The 21,323-nt window shown below is 44.1% G+C and overlaps 1 protein-coding gene across 1 annotated transcript in view; it reads left to right on the forward strand.

Annotated features, from left to right (window-relative positions):
- rims1b (regulating synaptic membrane exocytosis 1b) overlaps positions 1-20,317 on the forward strand; it is a 41,600-nt gene extending 21,283 nt beyond the window's left edge. Inside the window, 14 exon segments of the mRNA XM_048247298.1 lie at positions 309-371; positions 4,783-4,872; positions 5,224-5,289; positions 5,827-5,934; positions 7,037-7,131; positions 7,597-7,629; positions 9,757-9,863; positions 10,332-10,495; positions 14,053-14,264; positions 17,083-17,221; positions 18,695-18,801; positions 19,109-19,210; positions 19,771-19,910; positions 20,054-20,317. Coding sequence (XP_048103255.1) covers positions 309-371; positions 4,783-4,872; positions 5,224-5,289; positions 5,827-5,934; positions 7,037-7,131; positions 7,597-7,629; positions 9,757-9,863; positions 10,332-10,495; positions 14,053-14,264; positions 17,083-17,221; positions 18,695-18,801; positions 19,109-19,210; positions 19,771-19,910; positions 20,054-20,272 — 1,645 coding nt within the window. The 3' untranslated portion in view covers positions 20,273-20,317.
- The last annotated feature ends 1,006 nt before the right edge of the window (positions 20,318-21,323 follow it).

Raw genomic sequence — 21,323 nt, forward strand, 5'->3', positions numbered from 1 at the left:
TGGTCGAATTGCATGTGTTATGAATACAAGTTTTGTTCATTTTTATACTGTATATTGCTCCTTTTTTAAGCATCTTGTTCTTCTGAAAGATTTTTTTTAGACTGCAGTCATTGAACATGATTAATACTACTAATACTATACTAATAACTCATTGTTATTATTATTATTATTATTATTATTATTATTATTTAATGTTGGTTTATGGTTGGTCTCTGGCCTTGTTTGCCATCCTCTTACTTTGTGGGTTCTTGTTGTTTTGCTCGCTGTTCACTGCCCTAACATGTCACCCATCCCCATGGTAACCACAGTGAGGTCCTCGAGATGCACAGATCAATCCGGGGTGGGAGTGCCGAATGCCTTCATACCAACAGGTAAAACCAAAATGGCCACATTGTGGACAGCACTACCCACAAGCTATTGTATGGTTGTTCTAGCAATTACTAGCGTTTGCTACTGCTAGTAATACCTTGCGTGAATGATTACACTCACTCTCGTGCCAATGCAGGAAATATAACATGCTCTAAAGTATGCATTGACTGTACTGACAAAGCTGTGTCATTTATGGTGTTTGTTTTTACTTTCACTGCCATTTTGCATGAGTTGTCTCTTTGTTTTACAACCATTATCCATTGTGTGCCACTTTAACCAGGAACTTAGCTAGGCACTGTCATACACTTCCACCAAAGATGCCCCTCTTAGTGAATGGCATTCATAAGGAAATATACAGGTAAGCCAGAGGGTTAAAGGTCAGTTGCTGGCCAATCCAAGTGCTTTATCCCATCACATGACCTGACATCTGACTGTGCTTTAGCACTGTGACACTCAGCATCATTGACCCCTATGCGTGGATAGCAAAACACCTATGAATCGGTTGTCTGTGCAACCCAAGTGACATCTGTGCTTGTTGTGAACTTGTGTTGATTTGTGTTTGTTGATTGTGAAGTTGCCCAAGCTTTCCAAAGCCTTTCTCTCCGTTCTCCCTTTGTGGGGAAACAGAGCTTGTGTGCTAGCATACATGGGCTTTAGCTCTATACAAGCTTCATCACATTATCATGCTTCAAATGATGAAGATCTCTAAAGCACACTGCTCGGGTGTAAGAAAGAATGGACTGGCTAACTCTTGCTTTCCTTGCTTGAACTGTAACATATTGCGGGTTTTTTCTTTTCTTTATCATTCATAAGAGTGCTAACGCTACGCTTTGGGCTCAGGGTCAGAGTAGGGACTCCACCTAGGCTGCATCAGCAGCAGCCATTTTAGCTTCAATATTCCACATGTAGCCCTGTACCCCGCTTATATCAGTCATGGAGTGGGATAGTGTTAATGAGGCTCAGCTCTCTCCTGAGGGACACTGAGGTTGTTAGATGTTTCCAGATGAAGAGATTGGCGCTTCTAGGTGTTTATTTGTCAGTATGTTGTGTTGGATAACGTGATTTACATGCTAGTCGAGAGAGAGAGAGAGAGAGAGAGAGAGAGAGAGAGAGAGAGACTTCCTGATGAGGATTCCAGTTGCTATCTGCAACAATTTCTTTTGTTCTAAATTGTGCAAAAGCTCATAATCTCCCGTTAGGGTTTTCTCTCTCTCTCTCTGTATGTGTGTGAGAGTGTGTATGTGCACATTTAATCTATAGTTTTCAGTAAAGCACAGTTGATGGGTTTATATAAGCAGAATTGCATTTAATCTGCATATAGAGCCTTTAGTCTTCTGAGGTTATCCATGCACATTGCATGATTAATTTTCATACATCCAGAAAAAAACAGTTTAGAGGTTTGCTATTGTAGCCGATGGCAACGTTGTTAATAAATGAAGCTATTTGTGAACTCATGTTTGAATACAGAGAGAGTGAGATGGAGATGTTAGTCTCTTGATTGATTGAATTTGACCAGTAAGGTAAACCATAAAGTAATATTTTACTCAGCACATGGCTCCAGATATCTGTGATTACTGTGTCATTGAATATCATGGTGATTTCTGTCCATATGTAATTGTGTTCAGGGATGTAGTGGTAAAATAAGAGGTGGGTAAACTATGAATTCTATGAACTATTCTATAAACTATGAATGATCTCGGTGAGGTGGACTGCGCCATGCATGCGGTATCAGATTTTTTAAAAAGGCATTCAGAACATGTTTGATGATGATGGCGGTTATTGTCCAATGTTTCTAACAATACCAGTGATGTTAAATGGTTCCCAGAGTGTTGATGAGTTTACATATTGTGATTGTGGATAATACTGTGTGATTTTTAAATGTTAAAAGTTGCAATTGGTGAATTAACTCTTTTGAGAGGTGGATAAACTCTAATAACAGGTGGATAAACTACATTTCTGAAATTTTAGAGGTGGATAAACTGTGTTGACTTGCGTTTAGCCTCCACTACATCCCTGATTATGTTTTACCGTACCATGTTATACCACGTTGTCTAATGGACCCTCTCACAGTATCCCTTTGGTTGATGGTCACTCTTCCAGTCCTAGTCTTCTCAGCAATTTGCTGTTGGTTTTCCCATTGGCAGTCAGGGGAAGTCAGTGCACTGGCGCTATGATTGAACAGGGGGAGGCTAAACATGTGACAAATTAAATACATCCAGCTGGCAAGTGCATGCCTCCACAGGAACAGAGGGATGTGTGAGAGGAGGGTTCATAATAATAAAAATAATAATAATAATAATAATAATAATAATAATGATAATGATAATAATAATAATAGATTTAGACTGAGTTAAGCTAGGCTAGGCAGCCAGGTGTTTGATGTCACATGGACAGGCCTGAGGGATTTCCCAGAAGTACAGTGTCAAAGGCTAATGGCTGTTCATAATCAGGGATCAGTATGTTGATGGGGCAGCAAATTCATTGGGGATGATATGCGATGACCAATTGTTTTCCAGGCTTCATAGAATAAATGATCCAGCATTGACCTCTGGTATTGACCTCTTTATGGTAGAGATATATTGTATGTTTCTGCTTTTATCATGAAGGGGACTGTATGATACAACAGACCACTCATCCTGCTAGCTAGCTTGCCTATTTCTCCACCTGTTCTGTTTTCATGCTTTTCTTGTGGAGCTTCAGATTAGGGGATTAATGTTCTTTGTTGAGTACAGTTGAGAAAATTATTTTGTTTAATTTATTTGACACTGAGACCCCTAGCCTGAGGTTTCCACAGAATGGCTGCCATCTTGTCCCTTTTCATCGCTTTATGTTGTGGTGTCCCTGAGCGCCCCCGTTGAGCCTGGCGGTGGCAGTGCCATGCATGCTGAGGTAGGGGCAATAGTATTTGCCTTATTCACCCGGCGGCCAGAACAAGGCTAAAGGGTACACTTGCCATTACACAAGTCCAGCAGATGGTGGTGGTAATGCACTCCGTTTGCAAACTGGCAAAACAATCTCACTGAAGAAGAACAGGCCAGTGAACCCTTCTTCTTTTTCGCTGAGCTTTTTTTTGGCAGTTTGGCAAATTTAGGCCTCATTATCATCAGAGAAGTTGGCCATAAAGTGTTCTAGAGCAGTGTTTCTCAAAGTGTGGTCCGGGGACCACTGGTCCGCAAGCTATCCCAAGTGGGCCGCGAGCAGACGTGGTAAAATATAATATAGATATATAATATAGAGTTGTTTGCAATATTGAACCAACTTGTATGTAAATCCAAACAGTTCTGCAACACTGTCTATGTAAGATATGTCAGTTTAAATCATATGAGTCCTCTGACACAAAAACCAAAGTGCAAAGACAATAAGCAAGGTGGTTCAGTGAGTAGGCCTATTGTGTAGGCTAATAGTAGGTCTAATCTTTTTTTTTTTAGCTAAGTGGTCCATGCATTTCTTTTTTATTGTTTAAGTGGTCCTTCGTCTAAAAAGGTTGAGAAACCCTGTCCTATAGGTCATATTTGTGTTTAGATGTTTCACCTATTGATTACTTTCAATTGATTTGCTTTCTCTTTGTTTCTGTCTGTTTTGCATGCTCGCTTGATGCTTTTTTTTTTTTCTTCGTTTCTTTCCCCCCCCCCCTTCACACACACACACACACACACACACACACACACACACACACACACACACACACACACACACACACAAAAGCTCCACCCTTCCCGCATGCCTAAAAAGCAAGTCGGCACGGCGACAGGAGGGGGGCATGGTTTCACCTCGCAGTGCCGTCCCCCAACGCGTTCTCAGATTCACTGATGAGGTCAGCGTTAGGTAAGAGTCCCGCAGAGAGAAAAAAAAAGGGTGGATGACAAAGAAAACAAACAGATAGAGAGAAAGGAAGAGAGAAAGATAGATAGAGAGAGAGAGGAAGAGAGAGAGGATGAGTGTGCCCGGATTTCCACCCTGTATAAGGTCACAATTACTTTGCAAAAAAAAAAAAAAAAAACATATGTTCCTGACTTGGATCTAATAGCGATTTTGTGAGTGGGACCATCTGTCACTTGTGCCTGTCCAAAGCAAATGACAACTAACCCGACACTAATTTCAGGTCTTTTGGCAAACGTATTGGACACCAAGAATAGGATGCAAGTTGTGCTGTAATAGTGAAGCTCACGCAAATGTCAAGATCTCAATGCATCAGCCATGCGTTCCCATGGCAAGAGTCCAGCTAAAGATTTAGATGCTGTCCTTGGGAGCTCAACTTAAATATGATCAGCCATGGAGATGCGTGCTGTAGATATGTCTAACCTACTCTTTATGTTGTCTCTTTCTCTCTGGTTTCTTTCTTTCTTTCTTTCTTTCTTTCTTTCTTTCTTTCTTTCTTTCTGTCATTCTTTCTTATGAAACCTGCATGTGCAGTGATCTGCAGCCATGTCTGGACCGGGTGCGGAGTGCCAGCACAACCTGTCTGAGGCCCGATACGGGATTCCACTCACCCGAGAGAGAGAGGTGCAGACACACAGATCTCTCTCTTTCTCTCTTATTCTCTTATTCTCTCTGTCCATCTCTCTCTCTCTCTCTCTCTCTCTCTCTCTCTCTCAGTAGGCATACACACAGTGTCCCTCACAGACATAAAACTACACGGGCACACACACACACACACACACACACACACACACACACACACACAGTCACGAACACACATCTTTCATGACTTATTTTTTTGGGCTTGGATCAAAACAGCTTTTTTTTATTATTTGCAGCCCCATTTTGGTTTTGCTTGTTTAAAAAAAAAATTCTTGTCATTATTTTTTTTTCTTACATCTTTTCACATCCATTTGGATCATTTCAACCTTTTAGATATTCGGGGAGCCTAGACAGGCCAGGCTGTCAGAGAGCAAATCACAAACTCATAGAAAACGACAGGTAAGACCCCCCCACACACACATCTGGACCAGAAAACAAACCATTCTCACCTGCTCACTAGCACAGCTGTGCTGCATTCGCTCTGTCTTCACTTCACATAAATGTCAAAAACAGACAGAGATGATTTGACTTGCATTCTCAATCAAAGAGGAGACAATATGGTTTAGATTAAGAGGCTACATAAAGTACATTAAGTATGATAAGGTCCCCCCACCTCACTGTTTTGTGAAATACCGTCTTAATATGGTAATCAAGCTGTTTGAAACTGGACATCGTATGCCATCTTGAGATTTTAGAACTCTGTCACCTTCCTCCTTCACCTTTAATGACATCGCTCATACATGTTTTATGTTGGTGTTCTTTGGTTGGCCATTTGACCAGTAGCATTGTTTTAGTCATTATTTATATCATGTTATTTTGTTTTCTTTCATTTGACTGTTTCCGTTGGCTTCGGTCTCACCATTTTCTTTCGTTCTTGTTCTTCTCCTCACCTCATCTCCTCTTGCGCTCTGGGCCTGTCCTGCTGGCTGGCCCCAGGATTCAGCCCACCTCCATCCTGAGGGGGAGCCGGGGCAAAGCACCCCCGCTGCGCCCCTTTGGTCAAGCCCCAGGGGGCTCCTGCCCCAACTCCCCCCGCGTGGACAGGTGCATGTGCATAACCAGCCCCCTTACTCACACACTCACACACTCAATCACTCACACACTCACACACTCACTCACTCACTCACTCACACACACACTCACTCACTCACTCACTCACTCTCACTCACTCACTCAATCACTCACACACTCACACACTCTCACTCACTCACTCACTCACTCACACACACACTCACACTCACTCACTCACTCACACACTCACTCACACACTCACTCACTCACTCACTCACTCACTCACTCACTCACACTCACTCACTCACACACTCCTCACTCACTCACTCACTCACTCACTCACTCACACACTCACTCACACACTCACTCAATCACACACTCACACACTCACACACTAACTCACTCACTCACTTACACACTCACTCACACACTCATTCACTAACTCACACACTCACTCACACACTCACTCACTCACTAACTCACACACTCACTCACTCACTCACTCACTAACTCACACACTCACTCAATCACTCACACACTCACTCACTTACTCACACACTCACTCACTCACTCACACACTCACTCACTCACTCACTCACTCACTCACTCACTCACTCACTCACACACTCATTCACTAACTCACACTCATTCACTCACACATTCACTCACTCACTCACTCACCACAGGATATGGGTGTTTAGGGAGGCCATCTGTTTTTACATCCTTTATCTCTTCCTCTACTGTCACCCTTTAGTCTATCTATCGATGTATCTATCTATCTAACTGTCTTAACTGTCTATCCATCTATCCATCCATCTATTTATTTATCTATTTATTTATCTATCTATCTATCACTCAATCTGTCTATCTATCTATCTACCTATTTTCCTGTCTGTCTTTCAATCTGTCTCTCTGTGTATATATAGTGTGTGTGTATATATATATATCAATCTATTTATCTTTTATCTATCTATCTATCTATCTATCTATCTATCTATCTATCTATCTATTTTCCTGTCTGTCTTTCTCTTCTGTCTCTCTCTGTATATATTATGTGTGTGTGTATATATATATCGATCTATTTATCTTTTATCTATCTGTCTGTTTACCTGTCTTTTTCTCCACCTCTCTTCAGGGCCCATGGTGGTCACTCCCCCACTTCAGGGGCTCCCAGGGGCCGGGGCCGGCAGTTACCCCAGCTTCCGGCCAAGAGCAGCAGCATAGAGCAAGGTAACCTCACTCTGTGTGTGTGTGTGGGTGTGTGTGTGTGGGTGTGTGTGTGTGTGTGAGGTGGTACAACATGTGTGTCTAGAGAAGATGAGTTTCAACATATTGTGAATGTTGTTCATTTTAGGTGATATGATGCTGTGTGTGTATCCGTGCGTGTGTGCGTGTGTGCGTGCATACGTGTGTGCGTGTGTGCGCAAGTACACAACTTTGAAAACTGTGTGCAATTGAATGTGTGTCTCAAATTGATGTGCTTAAGCTGGGCTTTGGTGAAACCTGCTGAGGCAGCAAGCAGAGTTGATTCATATAATCACTCAGTCCATCTTACCCAAGCCTCTGAGTGTGTATGCGTGCGTGCGTGTATGCGTGCTCTGTATTCTCTTTCTCTCTCTTCCTGGTTCTCCTCTCCTCCTCTCCTCTCACTCCACCACATAATCCATTCTCTCTCCTCATTCTATCTCCCTGAAGACCCTGTCAATTGTAACCCAGAGGAAAACTCAGGTAACATGTCAACTCATTTACAATTCTACCCTCACAGTGTCTTCACACTCTTATCTACTGTATATGTAGAAGTATCTTTATTGGGTGTGTTTGAGACATAAGAACGTTGCAGAAATCCATAACAAAGTGTATAACAATGTCACTTTGCATGATTTGTTGCATGATTTGCAACATGATTTGTAACATGATTTGTTGCAAACCTGTTCATGTTTGCATGGACAGATTTGTCTATTCCAACACATTTCTATAAATATGCTATATAAAAGTAAAGTATAAACTGTATGATGATGATGGACCTCACTTGCACATATAAGTACATTGTAAACATGTGGTGATGCAGCAAACTGGACACACGACATACACTGACAGATGGTCACTGTGCCTGTCAAGTTGATGGTTCCAAAAGTGAATGCAATTCGGTGTGGGTGTGTGTGTGTGTGTGTGTGTGTGTGTGAGAGAGAGAGAGAGAGAGAGAGAGAGTGAGTGAGTTTGTGAGTGTGTGTGTGAGTGTGTGTGTGTGTGTGTGTGTGTGTGTATGTGTGTATGTGTGTGTGTGAGAGAGAGAGAGAGAGAGAGAGAGAGGAACAAGTCAGGTAATTTTATAAAAAAGGAAATAAAAGAAAACAGTGGATGGCATCTTTCACAATGACATTCCATTTTCACTTCTCTCCCTCACTCTCCACTCGTCTTCCGTCTCTGTCACTCAGCGCTCATTCATCACACACACACACACACACATGCTGTATGCACACACACACACACACACATGCTGTATGCACACACACACACACACACATGCTGTATGCACACACACACACACACACACATGCTGTATGCACACACACACACACATGCTGTATGCACACACACACACACACACACACATGCTGTATGCACACACACACACACACATGCTGTATGCACACACACACACACACATGCTGTATGCACACACACACACACACACACAATGCAATGCGGGGACACTCATTTATCACTGCCTCACGTCACTCTCAACGGGGACACTGATTTACTGACTGATGATGATGAGTCATTTTAACTTTTACCCACCTACCTGTCTCCTGCAACTGCTTCTGCAACTGCTGTCATAAGCCCTATTTATCCTCCATGGACTCTTTTTGCCTTCTGTATGCCCACCCCCCCCACACACACACACACACACACACACACACACACACACACACACACACACACACACACACACACACACAGTGCAGTTGTGTTGCAGTTTTTCCTCAGTCGCTTTCTCAAAACAATTAGTGCAAACTGCAAAACCTAGTGGATAACCTGCAAAAGCACATCACTTGCTCAAAATGGATAGTCCATTCCTCAAAAGCAAGTATTTATGTCAATGAAACTGCCAGTGTAATCAAAATGAGAAGTCTTGACACCATCGTTTATGAACAAGATAGTCAAATCATGTTTTCATTACGTTTATTCTCTCAATGTTTTCCCATGCAAAAAAAGGTCAGAACTCGGTGACACTATGAAAATGCTCAAGACAGCACTATACAGTACTTGTACAGCCATTTTAAAACTACAGTAAAGTTACAAATTGCTGTAGTTAGGGGAGTAAGTGAGTACAAGACACTGAATATGTACGTTTCAAAGTTTTACTGTATGCTCTTTGCAATTCTACAGCATTGTGACAGAATTTGATAACTAGTTCACCAATTTTGTATGTAATGACTCAAGCAATGAAATGAAGACTATTTGTTTTATTGGGAACGACTATTCAGCATCCATAAGTATAGTTCATTTTGACTGACATGACAAAGCAACTGACACATGTTCAAAAGCATTTGCAATTTGTTCAGAGGAAGGAGAAATTGCTACTATGATGTGCACAAATGACTAAATGTTGTGGAGGTTGAACTAATAGTTATGATAATTTTCATTCTGATCTGAGAAAAGCACCAAAGCGACTGAAAAAAGCTGTAATAATTCCATTTCCATTTATTCATCTAGCATGATGATACTAAAGATCCCTCTTTCTCTCTCCCACTTCTATGTTTCTCTCCCCACTTCTCTCTCCCCTCTCTCTCTCTCCTCTCTCTCTCTCTCTCCTCTCTCTGTCTCTCTCTCTCTCTCTCTCTGTCTCCACAGCTCTGGCGGTGGAGGAGCGAGCGCGGCAGCTCCAGATGAAGGTCCACTCCTTCAGGCCGTCCAGCTCAGGGCCACAGTTGGAGGCAGAGCTCAAGGCCAAGAGAGAGGTGAATGAGCAAGAGAGAGAGAGAGAGAGAGTGAAAGAGAGGTGAAGGACACAGAGAGAGAAAGAGAGAGAGATAGAAAGAGAGGTAAAGGACAGAGACAGAGAGAAAGAGAAAGAGAGAGACAGAGAGAGAGTAGTGAATACTCAAGTTGGGTTGAATAACAGTACAACAACTGATCAAATGCTATATAGTATATGTTTTAATGATAAAATAATACCTGGATAAACTGGATTCAAACAAATCATGGATTTAGTTTGCCATCATTTTACAGTAAATTATGTTTTTCTTTCCTGGACAAAAATGCATCACCATACTGACAGTCCTGTTAAACTACTAATCTACTACTGCATATCTAGACTAGGGGTGATTGTGTTTTCTCATATGTTTGATTGTATGTGTGTGTGTGTGCCTGTGTGCCTGTGTGTGTGTGTGTGTATGTGTGTGTGTGTGTGTTTGTGTCTTACTCAGATGTACAAGCAGAAGCGGCGCAGCAGTGATAACGTGTCTGGCCGCTCGTCGGACAGCGAGCTGAGCGACGCGTCGGCCATCTCCCACGCCAGCAGTGCCTCTCGCCTCAGCAGCGCTAGCTACATGTCCGTCCAGTCCGAGAGACCCCACGGTGGACGCATCAGGTCAGACACTCAGACACACACAGACACACACACACACACACACTCCCCTCCTTATTTCCTCTGTCTTTCCTCTCCTGTCTTCACTCATCCCTCTCTCTCTCTTTCTCTGTCTTTCTCTCTCTCTCTCTCTCTCTCTCTCTCTCTCTATCTCTGACACACACACACTTCTCTTGGCCTCCTCCAATGTTTAACCAAAGTTGTATGTAGGGAAATCGGGCTCTAAAATCCATGCCACTCTGTATTAGTATTTTGCATGGCTTTGCACGTTGTCCATGTCTATTTTTGTTTTTCTTTTTTGCATGCCTTTTGTCCTGTCCTTGCCTGCCTGCACACACACACACACACACACACACATACACACATACACACACACCACACACACACACACACACACACACACCACACACACACACACACACACACACACACACACACATACACACACACCACACACACACACACACACACATACACACACACCACACACACACACACACACACACACACACACACACACACACACACACACATACACACACACCACACACACACACACACACACACACACACACACCACACACACACCACACCACACACACACACACACACACACACACACACACACACACACACACACACACAGATCCAAGTCTCTGGAGAGCTGTAAGGGGAAGGAGAGGAGGATCTCGTGGGGGGTGAACGGGACAGACGATGGGAGGCGGAGCTTGGGGAAGAGGCGCTTCTCCGAGGAGCTGAGGCGCAGGCGGCACACCGTCGCTGGGGACGTCAGGTAATCGCGGCAATGTGGCTCCTCCCACAAATGGGTGGCGACAACAGCTGGATACAGGAAGCTCTCCTACATCACTTCCCTCCCTCACTCCCAGAACAATGCAACATAAGCTTCTTTGCTCATGGCAATGATGGGAATATTGCTGTTTAGTGTGTAAAAAAGGGACTTCAAACCTTCAATCTTAACACCACTCGATCCAAAACACATCTTATTATACACATGATTACAAGCACGCTACATATGCTCACTGTTTTTGCTTTTTTTGTATTTATCATATTATTTATCCTTACTAGTATGTATATGTGTATGGTGCTTGTTTTTGTGTGTGGTGTACTGTGTGTGTCTGTGTATGTGTTGCTTGTTTTGTGTATGTGTGTGTCTGTGTGTATTGTGTGTGTGTGTGTGTGTGTGTGTGTGTGTGTGTGTGTGTGTGTGTGTTTGTATTGTGTGTGTGTATGTGTGTGTGTGTGTGTGTGTGTGTGTGTGTGTGTGTATTTTAGTGCCCTGCTTGCATGCCTCGCCCCATACTTCCGCTGCTGTGGCGTGAGTGACCCTGAGTCTGACCCTGCTCCGGACATACCCCTGCCTGGCACCCATCCCAACTGCCCCACCTGCCAAGCCCGGCCCTCCCTCACACCCCTCCAGGCCCCTGAGAGACCCGCATCTGCCCTCGCCACCGCCACCCTCTCGCTCCCCACTCTGCTGCCCCCTCTGGCTGGGCAGGGGGTGACGGGGGTGATGGGGGAGGGCGGCAGTGTGGCCAGCCTCTCCTGCAGCACCTTCACCCCCTCAGAGGGGAACGACACGCGGCAGCTCCTCCGCGCAGCCAGGGGGAGCCAGCGAGCTCTTCAGCTCTGCAGCTCCTGTTTTCAGTGCTGCCTGGGGACACTGAGCAGATGAAGACTTGTTTTACAGTTATTCTCAGTCACTTTGGTGCATTTCTCGAATCATTATGCACATTTGCACAACAGTTAGTACATTTCTCAAAACAATTAGTGCAAACTGCACCGCATAGTGGATGACCTGCAAAAGCGCGTATCTTGCTCAAAATGCTTAGTTTATGCCATTGTGACAGTATTACAGTAAGAAAGCAAAGGCTTTTACAGCATTGTGCAAATTAAAAATGGCCAATATAAGAGTAAAACACCCCTTGATCAGAGCTGTGCACCACCGTACATCTTTGTATACATCCTGACGCGTCTGTCACGTTACATACATGTATATATGCTATAAATAGACTATGACAACTAGATATGACAGCTAGTTCAACACATTTGCATGTAATGACAGAAGCGATGAAATAAGGCCAATTTGTTTTTTGCGGTAGGACTATTCAGCAGGGGATCAGTATAGTACATTTTGACCAACATGGCATTAGCAATTGGAAATTTAAAAAATAGCAGACATTTGTACAAAATCACTTGCATAGATGTACAAAACCATTGCCATTTGTTCAAAATGGGGAGAAACCGCTTCAATGAAGTGCACAAGTGATAAGATGATATGGAGTTTGAACAAACAGTTTGAAGAATTACCATTCTGATCTGAGAAGTGTGCCAAAGCAGAGAACAACTGCAAAACAGACTGCTCTTATCAATTCACTTCACCTGTGATGAAATGTGATTACTGCTGTATTCATAATCCCATTTAGCAATATCCATTAGTAATCAGTGATACTGTATTAGTGGCTGGACTTTAGCACTGTCCAGGCCTCAATGAGCTACATCATCGGAGACTTCTGTTTCTATGTCAGAATACTTGGATTCTTTGTGATGAGGTCTTGATTTGTTTTGAGGGTTTGGATGTCTTGCTCAATAAAGATGAAATGAAACATAATTTGAAAAAGATGAAACATTCAACAGAGTCTACAGTCAGTGTGTGTGATGTACTAATGTTCAGCCTCATCAACATTCAACAGAGTCTACAGTCAGTGTGTGTGATGTACTAATGTTCAGCCTCTCCCTTCCCTGTTTCCATCTCCCTCATGCCTTCATCTCATTCATAATTCTCTGCCCATTTCTACACACTATTTTTGCACTCTCGTTTCCTTGACTGTCCATCCCTTTTTGCTCTCTCCACTTACTTTTTTGTTACCACCATTCATCATATTTCTCTCTACTATTACTCCAACTCTCTCTCCTCACCACCCCATCCTCTCTCTCTGTCTTTGTCTATCTTTCTCCATCCCTCTCTTTGTCTTTTTCTATCCCTCTCTCTCTCTCTCCCTCCATCTTTCTTCTATCTTTTTTTTTGTCTCTCTCTCTCCCTCCATCTCTCTGTCTCTTTCCATACCTCTCTCTCTCTCCCTCCATCTCTCTCTCCCTTCATCCCTCTCTTGCTTTCTCTCTCTCTCCCTCTTTCTGTCTCTCTCCATCCCTCTCTCTCTCCCTCTATCTCTCACTCCATCCCTCTCTCTCTCTCCATCCATCTCTCTCTGTCTCTCTCCATACCTCTCTCTCCCTCCATCTCTCTCTTTGTCTCTCTCTATCCCTCTCTCTCTCTCCCTCCATCCCTCTCTCTGTCTCTCTCTCTATCCATCTCTCTCTCCCTCCATCCCTCTATTGCTCTCTCTCTTGCTCTCTCTCTCTCCCTCTTTCTGTCTCTCTCCATCCATCTCTCTCTCCCTCCATCCCTCTCTTGCTCTCTCTCTCTCCCTCTATCTCTCTCTCCATCCCTCTCTCTCTCCATCTATCTCTCACTCCATCCCCCTCTCTCTCTCTCCATCCCTCTCTCCTCCCCTCCGTGTTTGCGCGTTTCTCACCTCTAGGCAGGTGCCTGGCTCCGGCGGCCAGAGCATGATGAAGAGCACGAGTGTGAGCGGAGAGATCTACACGCCCGAGCGCACCGACGGCAGCCAATCGGACACGGCGCTGGGCCGGGTGGGCGGCTCCGGGAAGAAGCGACGGTCGAGCATCGCTCGCGTCGTCTCCATCGTGGGCAACCGCCGCAGCCGCAGCACCTCCCAGATCACCGGGGCAGGTGAGCCAGTTGCCAACGACAACATGCACATCCCAGAATTTCAGTTATGGTCCAAAAAAGTCTCGATTAGTCTTAATCAGCCTGTGGTGATGAAGTGGTGCTCTGTGATACCTGCTGCACTATGTAAAACTTGCGGCCTTCGTTGCAAAAAAGATCTCTAAGTACTCTCAAAGTACTCTACGCAGTATGATGCCATCTACAGTAATTGCATGCCACAGATTTTGTTTTCACCTGCAATGAAGAATTCATTTGAACAGTGAATATTTTAGTAATTTTATGCTTTTCAGTGTAGTTATGTAGGGAAAGAAAATCCCTTTGATCACATTCACAACACAGCATGCAAGCATTGGAGGAAACATTACCAAACTACTGTATATCCCAAACTAGTCCTAGCCCAAACCAAACAAAAACAGGTGATTTACCTCCTTGTAAAAGCCTTTTAAGCCACCGCACAATAAACACAAGAGCCACGGTCACCAGCCACCCCCCAAGCTGACCTGTCCCATCACAAGATAGATAGATAGATATACAGTGGATAGATAGACACTCAGTGTCAAGGTCTCAGTAGCATACAGACATCACACACAACATGCACTTACATCAGAAAAAGTAATATACATATAAAAAAACTCCACTGTACAATAGAGACAGTAGAAGATAAACATGATACTAAAATACTAAATACTAAATATACTATATAAACTATATAAATATACTATATAAATATGTGGGCAGCCGTGGCCTACTGGTTAGCACTTCGGACCTGTAACCGGAGGGTTGCCGGTTCGAATCCCGACCAGTAGCCACGGCTGAAGTGCGCAAGGCACCTAACCCCTCACTGCTCACCTCCCCGAGCGCCGCTGTTGATGCAGGCAGCTCACTGTGCCGGGATTAGTGTGTGCTTTACCTCACTGTGTGTACACTGTGTGCTGTGTGTGTTTCACTAATTCACGGATTGGGATAAATGCAGAGACCAAATTTCCCTCACGGGATCAAAAGAGTATATATACTTAAACTAAATCATATATCAAATAGCAACATACAGTAGTGTGCTTAAGGACCCTCCCTCATCCCATCCTAGTGTGCCTCCCCTCAGCCTCCTCTCCATGGATGCTCCAGTCCAGTGTCCGGCTCTGAGGCTCTCCTATGAGCAAGGGGAATTTGCTCTGCTCTACATTGCCATATAGCAATGAAATGGGTGAGATAGGGGGAGAGAATTTGACTGGGCAGAAGAACAAGGAAAGAGAGAAAGGGTGATAGAAGGGAGAAGAGGCAACGCAGCCTTTCACATAAAAGCATATTAAAGAGAGAGAGGGGGGGTGTTACGTTAAGGTTATTGCTGATTCAGGAGATAATGATGACACCAGGTTCAAGAATGAGTCGTTTAATCTAGAACTCCTGAAACTTCCCGTGTCCCCCCCAACAGGGGTCCGTGTACAACCAAGCATGGGGGGGGGGCTGGAAGAAAAATTTCTCCCCCCCCCATGAGTTAGCCCTGCTGTGGGTCAGTCAATATAAACAATCTAAAAGAGCTTATCACAAGGGAACCAACAGAGCTTTTCCTCTATGTATATGAAATATGTGGTAATTGTTTTTAACTTCTTTCTGAAGAAAAAATAAATGTTGACCAGATGCATCAGTAGTTTCAAGGAAAGTTGACAATGTGACTCATTCTTTAATAATTCATTCAGTAATGAGGCAACAATTTGTCTGTTTTGTGCAAGGAAAAAAAAAAAACTAAAGCGCCATTGCTACTAAACGTGCAAATGTGGGGCTTATATGAGAGGGAGAGAAAAGTAATTCAATGAAACCAAAAGCTGAAAGGCAGAAAAGATGGTGATGTGGCTGTGAAGCTAGCTGGGCTAGCATGCAGTAGCCTGAAAAGTTGTGGGTTCAATTCCCGGCTTCCACCGTTGTGCCCTTGAGCAAGGCACTTAATCCCAAATTGCTCCGGGGACAATGCAATCCCTTATAATATAGTTGTCATGTGTAAGTCACTTTGGATTAAAAGTGTCTGCTAAATGATTAAATGTCATTTAACGAGGAACCATGCCTGAACGACTGAAACTGTTATGCTGCAGTTTGCAAATATTGTCTGCCCAGAAAAGACATGTCATTTAGAAAGTAAACGTCAGTCTCAGATACAATGGCAACGTGTCAAACAATGGTGTGTACTAAAGCAAGAGTTGCTAATATTTATTCACTTGATGAAATCATAGACATAGACTTATATTAAATTACAATACACAACAAGCTATTTATCGGGGCTTTTAATGACCATATTGGGATAGCAGATGATTTTCCCCTCTTGCCCTTCTGCACTGGCCCCCCTATAAGAAGACCACCTGTAGAGTGGCCCATAGGTCATGTGGTGTAGTCTAGTTAGCTGTAGTGGTTATACTGTGGTGTAGTCTAGTTAGCTGTAGTGGGTATACTGTGGTGTAGTCTATTTAGCTGTAGTGGGTATACTGTGGTGTAGTCTAGTTAGCTGTAGTGGGTATACTGTGGTGTAGTCTAGTTAGCTGTAGTGGGTATACTGTGATGTACAGTAGTCTAGTTAGCTGTAGTGGGTATACTGTGGTGTAGTCTATTTAGCTGTAGTGGGTATACTGTGGTGTAGTTTAGTTAGCTGTAGTGGGTATACTGTGATCAACCCCAAATGTTAATACGTATCCTTACCTGTTTTAAGTGGGTATACTGAGATGGTGATGCTTTACAGCGTAGTCCTGCATATCACGCCAACTACACCACTGCCCATAGGTCATGTGACGTTTGAGGACTCGTGCTGTAAGGACTGTCTCTCTCTGTGTCGCCCCAGATAAGAAGTCGAAGGCGGCGGGCCCCATCCAGCGCAGCCAGGAGACGGGCATGGCCGTGGAGCTGAAGCGCAACATGAGTCGACAGCCCAGCCGCGAGTCCACCAACGGCAGCATGGCCAGCTGCAACTCCGAGGGCAAGTGAGTACCCAACTGGAGAGGGTTCACACATGCTCTTAAGGCTTGTTTCCACCAAGCGACACAGTTCAGTTCAGTTATTTGCGTTTCCATGGTCAGAAGTTGTGAATGGTACCTAAAACAACTGACCCGTAACATACTATTTTTTGCCAACTTTCCTTATATGGGAGTAGCTGTGCATGCTATGTGTCTCTTTACTCCTGTCTCTCCCGTTGTATTTCTCCCTATATAAATCTCTGTCCGTCCCTCTGTATGTCTCTCTGTCACACACACACACACACACACACACACACACACACACACACACACACACACACACACACACACACACACACACACAGTGCAGAACAGCACGCCTTCATAAACAATATTAGTTGATCTCCACCACACACAGTCTCTCTCTGTACCTCACTCAAAGACTACCATAAAACACTCCTAGCATGTGACCCCCATGTCAGGGACCTCTCTTTTTTGACTGGTCTTGAAGTCATTTTCTGGTCCCTGGACAACCAAATCCACCCCTCCCTCCCACCCACACACACACAACACAGACACACACACATACACAGTCACACACACACCCCGAGTCATTTTCCCAGTCCTCCCACTAATTATAACATCTGTCAACGTCACACGCTGAGGCCCAGCCGGACCAGTATGTGTCCCAAAATAGCCGCAGCATCCTCCTCCGTCAGCGTTCCAGACCCCTCCTCTCCCCCCCTTCCTGTTCCCTCATCATCCCAATGCAGGCGCCCAGAGCCCAGAGGCACCCCACCCTGACGCCTACCTCCTGTGTGTCTAGACACCTCCGACAGAGCCCCTAGTCGTCCAACGCACATAGGGGAAAGTGTGTGTGTGTGTGTGTGTGTGTGTGTGTGTGTGTTTGTGTGTGTGTATGTGTGTGTGTGGTGTGTGGGGTCATGATGGGTGGCTGGAGTTGATGTAACGTTAGATATTTTAGTAGATGTAGTGCTAACAAGGGACTTATGAGTGGAGAGAGAGAGAGAGAGAGCAGGAGGTAAAGAGACCTGTGGAAGGATAAATGGGTTGGGGGGCTCCACGACTGCTTTTCACTTCAAATTAAAGGCTGCGTCTGCTATTTGCATTCCTGCAGGCAGTAGGTAGTGGAAAGCCTTGCCTTGTGGGGAGAGACGATTCCATGGAGGATGGAAATATATGCATTGAGTGTATGTGTGTGTGTGTGTGTGTGTGTGTGTGTGTGTGTGTGAGAGAGAGAGAGAGAGAGAGAGAGAGAGAGAGAGAGAGAGAGAGTAGGCACTGTGCCCTAGCCATATGGTACAGAGCTCTACTATAGAACTCCATTAGTTCACTCATTGTATGTCCATCCCCCCCAGTGTTGGTTTGGTCTCTAACCCTGCATGATATATATATATATATATATATATATATATATATCATATGGATAATGGATCATAATCAATTACACCGATTGGTTAATTAAAATCATTTCTTCAGCTTGATCTTCCCCCGCCTGGGAGCAGACAGTCAGTTCAGTGAGTTCCTGGACGGGCTCGGTCCAGCACAGCTGGTTGGCCGTCAGACTCTGGCCACACCTGCAATAGGTGAGTCTGACCTCCACAGACCTTTTATCTTCCACGTTCACACCTCTACTATGTTTGTGTACTAGGTCATTCACTTTGATTTGATTAATACATTGTCATTGTGTGTGTGTGTGTGTGTGTGTGTGTGTGTGTGTGTGTGTGTGTGTGTGTGTGTGTGTGTGTGTGAGTTGTCTGTGTGCCTGTGTCTACTGTATGTGCACTGTGCATGTGGGTGCATGTCACACAGCTCACAAATCTCCAGCTTGACCCATCTTCCTACATCTTTTTTTTTTTAACATGCTGTTCGGGCTTGCTGTGTGTTGTGCAGGAGACATCCAGATCGGCATGGCCGACAAAAAGGGCCAGCTGGAGGTGGAGGTGATCCGGGCCCGTGGCCTCATACAGAAACCAGGGTCCAAATCTCTCCCCGGTACGTCTCGTGTACTCCCATGCAAAACCTGCCTTCCTACACATGACTTTACTGCCAACGTTTTGGGAATGGGTCAGATCAATCTTAAATGAATCTACCACATACTCAAACACATTTATGTCTTGGGAAATTACCAGACAGCTTAAAGGAGAATTCAGGCAATTTTGCACATAGATCACTGTTTTTCGCTACTCGGTATGAGTACACTACTGTCGGTACGAAAAAAATGAAAACAATCGGTTCTACCTAGCTCGAGTTGCTGCAGCCAACAGCTACAGTGCTACACTCTGGAGTCATATAATCATAGTTTTGGTGTATTGTTATTATTATTATTATTATTATTATTATTATTATTATTAATAGTAGTAGTAGTAGTAGTAGTAGTAATAGTAGTAGTAGTAGTAGTAGTAGTAGCTTGAACGCAAATGTTTTGTAATTCCTACACTACTGTCCTCTCTTCTCAGCTCCCTATGTAGTAGTAGTAGTAGTAGTAGTAGTAGTAGTAGTAGTAGTTACTACAAATGTTATGTAATTCCTACACTACTGTCCTCTCTTCTCAGCTCCCTATGTGAAGGTCTACCTTCTGGACAGTGGAGCCTACGTAGCCAAAAAGAAAACCAAGATCGCCCGCAAAACACTCGACCCACTTTACCAGCAAGCGCTGCTATTCGAGGAGAGCCCAAAGGGTAAAGTATTACAAGTGAGTAGCAGTCCATTCACTTTTTGACATATTACAATTAAGAAACGCCAGTTAACACGACGTGGAAATATTACGTTCCTCTACAAACCCGAGTGCCTCACCACTGAAAACCTCATGCTACACTGTTCTTCTGCTCACCACAGGTTATAGTCTGGGGAGACTATGGGCGTATGGACCACAAATCCTTCATGGGTGTCGCACAAATCCTACTGGAGGAGCTTGACCTCTCTAGCACAGTGATTGGCTGGTACAAATTGTTCCCGCCCTCCTCGCTAGTAGACCCAACTCTGGCCTCGATGAACCGCAGGGCGTCCCAGTCGTCCCTGGACAGCTCGTCCGCACCTGCAGGGGGGCGGTCGTAGTGAACTAATAACCGCCACCCCACACCCCACACTCCACCCTCACCCCCACCCCCCACCCCCCCCCTACATCCCCCACCCTTCTCTCTCTTCCTCTCCTTTCTCCTGAGCCTCACCATGCCAGAAGTGACCAGGAAGGGAACACTAAAGCAGTGGAAGCAAGGACAACCAATCAGAGAGGCAGATGGAGAGAAAAAAAATGCGATGAAAAAAGAACACAATGGAAAAATCTGACAATCACTCCTCTCCTGTTTTTTTTGTTTTTGTTTTTTTTGCAAATTTACTTTCTGTCTTTAGGTAACTTCTGCTTGTCTTGCATTTTGTGTTTTTGTTGTTCACTGTATATTTCTTCTATTTTTTAAAAAAGAAAATACAATAATCATCAGTAGATTTTACATTTTCATTCTGTAGGGCATGGTCAGTATCACAAAGAACGCTGCTTTTACAAAAGTGATAAGGAGACACTAGTCCAAGTCTTACTCAGCACAGTGAAAGGAAAGGACTAGTCCTTTTTGATATTTCAGTGAAATCAACAATAAAGAAATGTATGTCTAGTCTACACAAAGCATCAGAATGTATCAACCCAAACCAGAGATAGCCCCGCCAACTTCTCATCCTTGCAATGGTCCCATCCGACCCCCGGCCCCACCCCATCTTACCCCCATCCTACCTCCTTACCCTTATCTTGGGACCAACACCAAGCCTGCAGGGTTCTCTCTAACATGGGTTGTCTGGAAATGCAGGGCCTTTCTTGGTGCCTATACCTCGAGGACCCAAATCCCGATCCTGACCCTTTCTTTCTTCCTTCCTTTCTATCTTTCTTTCTTTTCCCTGTCTTTCGCTCTGTCTTTCTCTCTATCCACCATCTTGAATTTCTTTTTGAAATATGTTGGCCAATGACAGCTCACTTTGCATGTCTGTGATTCTGGAATTCCTTCATCATTTCTTAAATTTTTTCCAGTTTCATACTGCTACATACACTTTTTATAATATTGTTTATTATTATTATTATTATTATTATTATTATTATTATTATTGTCTGATGAATACCCAC

Source organism: Alosa alosa, chromosome 7 (genome assembly GCF_017589495.1).
Source record: "Alosa alosa isolate M-15738 ecotype Scorff River chromosome 7, AALO_Geno_1.1, whole genome shotgun sequence".
In the NCBI taxonomy this organism is placed as follows: domain Eukaryota; kingdom Metazoa; phylum Chordata; class Actinopteri; order Clupeiformes; family Clupeidae; genus Alosa; species Alosa alosa.